Consider the following 8685-nt stretch of genomic DNA (forward strand, 5'->3'; position numbering starts at 1 on the left):
ATTTCGCCTTTTAAACTGCTGCACCTAATCAATAGAGTGTTATCATTAAAGTCATATTTGTTGGTGAGTCAACGTTAAGTATAAGACTTACGTTGCTAAAATCTGGAGTTCAATTCCCTGCGATGGACAGAGTGGAGATTGTGTATTTTTGGGCTAAAACCTAGCAAAAATGAGAAATTATATCATTTGATCTACTTGTTATTAGATTCTAGTAAATAATTTGATGAAAGTTGTATCGTTTGATAAACGATTTTATAAAACTATTCAGTTTTAGAAAATAAGATTTTATCCACTGTATAATTATAGCAATCGATAATTTATTTTTTATTCATTTCAACGTTTCGTTAGTACAACTTCTTCACAACGTTCTACTTAGACTGTCCGCTCTTGAAAAAAAAGACCTTGTTCTCTAGTTCGTGGTCGTTTTCTTAATAGCATAACAGTTCATTTTGTTACAACAGCGGAAGTCACGCGACGCTGGGAGCATGAGCGCTGGAGTTTCTAGAAGGATCATGAATTTTACTGGCAACTCTAGTTTGTTCCAGACGCCCTCTTTTTTAGTATATAAGCCCGGCAAATAAAGCCAACGAGGAGATAGATATGCAGATAGATTGAAGATGGAGATAACTGAGTCAAGCGAACATTAGGCACCGTAAGTAAAGTGTGTGAATCACTGTGAATTATAGCGTGTGTTATAAAATTTGTTAAGTGTATTACAAAGTTGTACCGAGAAAGAATAAACTAGTTTTAATTAAGAAAGGACTTGTATCGCTGAAGTTCCTCGTAAAGAATTTATACCGGAAATTAACAAACGAGCAGATACGTAACAATTTATTCATTCTGTAGTTAATTAAATTACAAAGAATTATTAAATGTGACTGAAATATTTTATTCTAGTTATCAGAAAGATTTTGTGCCAGATAAAATTGTTCTTTAACAGCGAAACTAACAATGATATATATAAGTCCATCTTGTGACAGACATTTTTTAATCGTTTACGAAATCTTAGTTTTCTAATATTTTTTCATGAATCCTACGTCCAACAAGGAATGGTTAACTAAGTAACTTATATTTTGCACATTGTATAAGCTATAAGTTTTAGAACAGATAAAATAACTGAGTTAAAAACCAGGATCTTCGTAACGAAACAATTATTAAGGATCAGAACGAAAGGAGAATCACGTAGAAAATCGGTCTTTTTTTTCTTCTTCCAAAATTTGAATAAATGCATGTAGAAACATGCACCCTTTTAATTTCCTTTTCATATGACACAAAAAAAAAAAAAGAGTAAAGAAACCAGGGCGACTTAAAATAAAATTAACCCAACTTTAACCCATATCAGTGCTCACGCACACGGTTTGTTCAATGATGAAAAGCTTAATTTAAATTATTAAAATTTTCTCGGCATGTTTCCCAAACAACGTCACTAGGCAGGTTTCTGTTTACGCTTTGTTTCACTTATTAGCCGCTAGATTAAACCATTTCGACTCCACTTTAAAAGGTAGATTTTCTACAAAATTACGACATATGGTGTAATGTATTGAACCAGATAATTGTGTGTGTGTGTGTGTGTGTATATATATATATAATTTGTCCATGTGTTTAATTTAAAAAATATGTTTTATATGTCACGTTTTTATGTGTGTTTTTTAAACAGTTACATAGTTAGCTCATTATACTGTTTATATTTAATTCCGTGTGGTTTTGAAAAATTGGTCACAATCTTAGACACGCAAACCGTAGAAAACAAAACTACAACAATAAATTCAAGAAAATATAAAATAGTTTTCTATTACTAATATCACACAATCATGCGATTGATATGACATGCTTAGAAATAAATTTTTCATGTGAGAAACCGTAGCCCAAGAAAATGATTAATTTGTTTTTGTCTTGGACTGGCAGCGCTGTTTATTAATGACATTTTACTTTTAGTAATAACATGAATATAAAGGAAATAAATAACTGAAGGAAAATACTTCCTATAATTAAACAGGGTTGTTAATTACATTTCACTCACGCCTCAACAACCAGAGAAGACATAAGATGCACGAACCAAGTGGCGACAAACATCAAAGTTGTGATCATATAGTTGAGACGTAAGGCCTAACGTCTTCTGTGTATTTAATAATGTCTCTGCTCTGTGGAAAGGTACTTTGAATCAGCGATGTTAGAAAAGTCGAGTGTTTAGAAGCAAAAACCAGTTTTTGTTTACATTTTATTTGAATTGGATCTTGATAAATACGAAAATGTTTTGCTCAAGCCCATGGTCATTAAACCTATTTTGGATAGTATATCAAATGTCTCTTCCTGTTTTAACGAATAACACGAAATATATAAGGTTTGCTAAGATATATAAATGTTAATGATTATAGATATTTAGATTAATTTTGAAAAAATAATGGAATAGCATTTATGTTTTTGAGGCAAGAAATCAGCAGCTGTTATTTCTATTATTCACGGTCAAGACGAAATGTATTTTCGTTTGGACGCCATCAGGTTTATTACACCAACAGTAGGGCTATAAAAGCACCACTCGTCGTCATAAGTTGTTTATCTTAAAAAAATAAAATAAAAACAATCCATGATTAAACTATACAAAAACATAAATAATGAAATACCTATGATGGTTATAGGTCCGATCAACAATAAACAACCACACAAAGTTAGGTAATGTATGATAATATAATACCTATTAAATAGGCAAACATTTTTTAAAAATACACTACGAAAGTGACTAAATAAAGGCACGTTTATAATACAGGTGTATCAGTTATAATTATAACCCATATTTTTTCCAAATATTTACACACGTATATATGTGTATATTGTTTTTAGCCTATTTCCAGAAACGCCTTTCTAACCTTGTAAATCATGTAGGCGTTTATATTTGAAGTTTTATATTAAAAACAAACAACAACTAATTTTTCGAAAATAAGCGTGCTATCGTCATCTGTTGAAAGTTAAGTTAGTATTCTGTCACAACCTTTTGATTTGATTTATTCTTAATACTTCATTGTCATTAAAAGTTGTATTAATAGACCACTCCAAAAATCAGTAAATTATAAATTGCGTTACTTAAAATTACTTTTATTTTAGGTAATTTTCCGTTAAGCAACAAGTAATAAATTTTTATACATATTATTATTTTCATTCATTACAGTAAACTAACTAAAAAATAGAGAATTAAGAAGATAAATAGATGACCGTTTCGTTTACGCAATTTAACATCAACTGTTCCAAGAAATGGCATCTCAAAAAGGATCTCTGTGGCGCTATCTATGATTATAATTATTAACTCTTTGGATGAGAATACGTCACGCCGCACACATGTTTTTATATAAATAATTATAAACAAAAATATTGCTGCAGTCAAATATAAGTTCAAAAAATAAGAATAACTAACAAAACATATTTAATAATACTGACGTTATCACACCTATCGCGTTGGGAACTTTGCCTGTTTTCCTTATCTTTGATTATAATGTACAAAAAACCAATCGTATGTAGAAATACTTGAGCAGGTTTTCATACAAAAAATTAAAACTTTTGTTTGACATTTGATCTGTGTTGTAATCATTAAAATATGTGTGTTATAAATTTATAACAATTTTATTTAGCACTTATTATTAAATAGTAATGAAAAAATGAAAAAGGAAAACTCATCCAAACCACTCTTACAGCATGTCTTACGTTGGACTACAAAGTCTTTGCTTATTTGTTTTAGAGCAAAGCTACATTGAACTATCAAATGTGCCCTTTGTGGGGAATAGAAACCGGGATATTAGAATTGTAAGTTTATCAACTTACCGCTGTCGCACTGGGGGACTACGGAATATTTACAGTAGTTCAACTGAAAATTGAGAACTCCAGTTTCAAATCATACTGATTATCATCAGCCCAGCTGAACGATGTATTGGAACGAATACAGACAACATTACAACAAATCTAAAATATCAGAGCTAAATGTTTATTTGGTTATTTGGTATTCTGACTAGAACAGATCGCATAGCAAAGGTTTTATATAACTTTCTCAGATCTTTATCAGATACTGGAAGCAAAATCTACGATATTTTTCTCAGTTAAGTTGAAATTTGTAAAGGTAACATGGTATAAAGATGCTCATTAAACTTTACAAGTTAGTCACAAAACGGACTTTGAATTATCTCAATTTTATATACTCGTATATTTCATAGTAATTTTCGCATTATACATTAATTTAGTAAAAACAGAGAAAATACTTAAAAGTTTATAAGTCTAAAGGTATAATAAATCTACCTTTTCTGTACTGTAATTTTTATTTCTAAGACTGTCATTCATAACTTATAGAAATCAAATATTTAAATTTAAAAATTAAACGATGTTGTAATTGAAATTACTCATTTTTACTTGTTTATTATTCTTGAAAAGTTTCTGTGATACCAGGGGTCAGCACTTATAACCAGTCCTCATGTTGATTGTGAAGAACATAGCAAAGTAAATATGACATGTGGACGTATATTACTGTTAAAAATTTTACGAGATTTTTGCCTATGAGGTGTTATCAGTCAAGTATGATTTATAAGTCGTTAATAAGTTAAACAACTGATGTTCTTACTTGCTATTTTGTAAAGTTCGAATTAAACACGTATCTACTGTTGTTGATTAGAACTTGGAAGTTGGATTTGGGAAGAGTATAGTCTATACTATAGGCCTAAAAGTAAAAACAGTAAAACCTTCTCCTAAATGAATACCATTTATTAAATAAGGTGAAGCCTAGCTAGTGATTTGTATATATGTATATGTAGAGAGAGAGAGAGAACCTCTTTTTGACATGTAATTAGTAAGCTATTAATTCTGGTGCCTGTGACCATGGCTATGAATCTGTCATTTCAATGGTCAACTTTTTATTTTATTTCATTTATAACCAATTTCACTATAAAGAAAAGACTACTCACTGAAAGCTGCAAGAACCTTTTTTTTTTCAAATCTTAAATTTTTGTCCTCTCATTCTGGGGTTTCCGTTCTTATTGTTTTATGAACTTCACAGTTTCATTTCGGGGTTAGTTGAACATGTAGAATTTTTATATTTTTGTGTAAGTGAACAGAATTCTGTTGTTAATAGGGCTATTTTCTAAAATGATGATTTTGTGTTGTATCTGTAACTTGTATATTTTTGAACAGAATATTGAATTATTCAGACATTACTAAGGTTTTTCAAAGGATGTCATGAGATCTCACAAAGCTCCATTTGCCACAGCTTAATACTGAAAGAAAAGAAAAAAATACTATAGACTTGATTTTTGTTTTTCAGAAAGTAACTATGGATGTTGACAAGATTCCCTACCATTCTGTTCGAAGTGTTACTTTCAGTACATACGGCACTGAAGAACTGAAGAAACTCAGTGTCCTTGAAATAACCAATCTTAAGACACTCGATGCCCTTGGTCATCCAACATCAGGTGGACTGTATGATGCTGCTCTAGGTAGAGTTTCTGTTCACATTTCATTTGTGGTTAGTTGAACGTGTCATGGTTTAACATATTCAAATGTTTGTCTACAAAAAATACTTTTTTTTAACATTTTAATATGATTAAGAAGGAAAACAATGTAGTATTAAGTAAAGAAACAAGACAAAGTTTGATGGCTTAATTAAAGATTTAATAGTTGAGTATTTGAAGTTATGGAATAGATCAACAGTGTATTATATGGTTCATTGATAATGGTAAGTCATCCAAAAATTCCCGGGTAGAAGAATAGTAGTGTTGGAGAATGTGGAAATATATTCAGTGTCATTTATGTAATGGCTGAGCTTTTAAATCAGTGAGTATTCTATGAGGAATATTGGAGTTGACCTTAATCATGTAGGTTTTTAACCTTTTACCACCTCAAATTCCCATATGAAATCTGTGTAAAATTTGAAGGTAAAATAAAACTTTGAACACATTCTTATCAATCTTGAAGTTAAAGATAATATTTTTAGTTGTTTAGAAAGTTGTAATATTTGTTCTGCTAACCATATAAAATTAATTATTAAAACTTATTTCAATAAAACATTCACAAGTTATGTTTTCTAGTGAAAAATATTCATGTGGGATTATTTCAATATAAAAACATCTATATTTAGAAAGGTTCATTATACAATGTTAGGACTTCACTCAATCACAGATTGCCAGCAAGATCTTTCACAGCAGGAAAAGCTCCACTTTTTAGGAAAAGATAAAGAGAACATTCTGATTTGTCACTCTTCAGGAAGTAAAAGAGGTTTTGCAAGACAATCGTGCTGAAAATGTTTAACCTTCTGCCTGAAAGTACAGATTGAAACATTCTTAGTAATGATCTTTTTGAAGTGGCAGAGACATTAGAAGTTTCTTTTATTTCAAGTTCTGATGAATCTTCCAGTGAGGATAAAAACATTCTTGCAAAATATTGATGAGGAAGAAACATCAATTTTACAAAATCGATATATTTTGAACCAAAACAAGATATGAAGTATGGAATATTGACAAATTAACTGATTGTTTATTTTGCAGAACAAATAAAATGAAAGGGATAAAAATACTCCAACTTTCCACAAAGTGATCTCAAGCATTTTCTTGGAATTTTGATTTTCTCTGGATACCATCTCATAACATCAGAAGGAGATTGCTGGAGTAACCAACCTTTCTTTTGTTTTAGAACTAATGAGTAGAGACAGGATAACCAGAACCCTGAAAAAGGAAACAAAGTAGCCAAAGTGTAATTTCTCTGCCACAGATTCAGTGTAAATATTGTTCAATGGGGAATAATTCATGGAAACTCAGCATTGATGAATTAATGGTATCATATTTTGGAAAACAAACACAAAACGGTTGTCAAAGGCAAGCTTTGGCTGTAAGATTTGGTCGCTATGTGAGACTTATGACTACAAATACAATTTAAAAATTTACACTGGAAAAGAACAAAGGGCAAGAGCTGTAACAGAACCGTTAGGGCAAGAGCTGTAACGGTTACAGCTCTTGCCCTAATGGTTGGTTCTGTTACAGCTCTTGCCCTAACGGTTCTGTTACAGCTCTTGCCCTAATGGTTCTGGTTAGGGAAAGAGCTGTAACAGAACCGTTAGGGCAAGAGCTGTAACAGAACCATTAGGGCAAGAGCTGTAACAGAACCATTAGGGAAAGAGCTGTAACAGAACCGTTAGATGCAGTAGGGAAAAAAATCATCACCTAAACACTATGAGGTATAACTTGACAACTTTACAAGCATAAAACTTCTAAAATCTCTCGCTGGTATAAAGCAGTTAGAATTATTCATGAAAATAGAACAGAGCAAGGAACAATGACCATGAGCTCTAACAAGGAACTAAAGAAGAAAGATCAATGGCAGTTTTGACTTTACAGCAACTTGTGTGTCTAAGTGGAACAACAATTCTCTTGTAAATATTGTCAGTACTTCATTGCACAAAGAAGAGGTAGAGGAGGAAGCCTAATAAAACAGCCTAATTTGATTCACCTTTATATGAATGGAACGAGAGGGGGTAGATTTGATGATCCAATAAAAAATATGGTGGCAGCCAGTTGTGGTGAATTTGCTAAATTTGTCTGTAGTTGCAACATGGAGATGTTATTATAATTTACATTCGAAATAAAGGAAAATTGACCATCGATTAACTGTCGTGATGAATTCAAATTTGATGACGAGGAACCCACTTTGAGACTAATAATGGCTGGAGACGGCTTGAATGGGTAATGAAGATAAACTTTAATATAAGTTTAACACAACAGCAAATGTACAACATTTCGACAAGGTTTTGTCATCATCAGGTTTCCAAGCTCAGTATTTGTGACTATTGTTGGAAGATAACTCATATTTTGTATTTTTTAACAAGTAATCAGTTTTTAGTTTTATATTTTATTCCATTACTTCTGTGTACATGGGAACATCTGTGTAGCTACAAAATGGAATTTGTTTCAAGACTGAAAAAAAGGTACCCTGAGTTAATTCCTTCTCTGAAAGTGATGTAAAAAATTCTACTTCCTTCTTGGGTCAGTTGGTAGGCAATTAGAAATAAAGCATCACACAAGGTTTTCTCCAGGATTTTAAAGGAGGTCAAAGATCAGATATGTGATAATTTTTTTCATTTTTGGTAGGTCAGTAGACATTGGGCAGGTACCTGAGGATCTGAGAGTCATTAATTTTTACTCCTACTTTTAAAGTGAGTGATAGGAGTTGCCCTGAAAACTATAGACCTGTTAGGCTTACCTTTTCAATGGGAAAGCCTAGGGTCTGATAAAAGAAACATTTTAAAAGCATTTAGTGAAATATGTTTAAAAAAATATTTATTAAAGGAAAAACTTGCCTTACCGATCAGTTAATGTTTTCTGAAGATGCTACTTATTAGATGGGACACTACTTTAAATAGAATGTGAAATCAAGGTAGGACACAAGTGTTGAATGTAACATCAAGGTAGGATACAAGTGTTGTATGTAACATCAAGGTAGGACACAAGTGTGGAATGTGGCATCAAGGTAGGACACAAGTGTTGAATGTAACATTAAGGTAGGACACAAGTGTTGAATGTAACATCAAGGTAGGACACAAGTGTTGTATGTAACATTAAAGGTAGGACACAAGTGTTGAATGTAACATCAAGGTAGGACACAAGTGTTGAATGTAACATCAAGGTAGGACACAAGTGTTGAATGTGGATCAAGGTAGGACACAAG

At 31.6% G+C, this 8685-nt stretch overlaps 1 protein-coding gene across 1 annotated transcript in view; it reads left to right on the top strand.

Annotated features, from left to right (window-relative positions):
• Positions 1 to 4447: 4447 nt before the first annotated feature.
• Positions 4448 to 8685, top strand: part of LOC106476119 (DNA-directed RNA polymerase I subunit RPA1-like) — a gene marked incomplete at its 3' end in the record, with an annotated part of 11036 nt that continues 6798 nt past the window's right edge. The window contains exons 1-2 of the mRNA XM_022380068.1: positions 4448 to 4476; positions 5294 to 5465. Coding sequence (XP_022235776.1) covers positions 5303 to 5465 — 163 coding nt within the window. The remainder of the gene's footprint in view (positions 4477 to 5293; positions 5466 to 8685) is intronic.

This window comes from Limulus polyphemus, unplaced genomic scaffold, assembly GCF_000517525.1.
Source record: "Limulus polyphemus unplaced genomic scaffold, Limulus_polyphemus-2.1.2 Scaffold9847, whole genome shotgun sequence".
NCBI classification, from domain to species: Eukaryota; Metazoa; Arthropoda; class Merostomata; order Xiphosura; family Limulidae; genus Limulus; species Limulus polyphemus.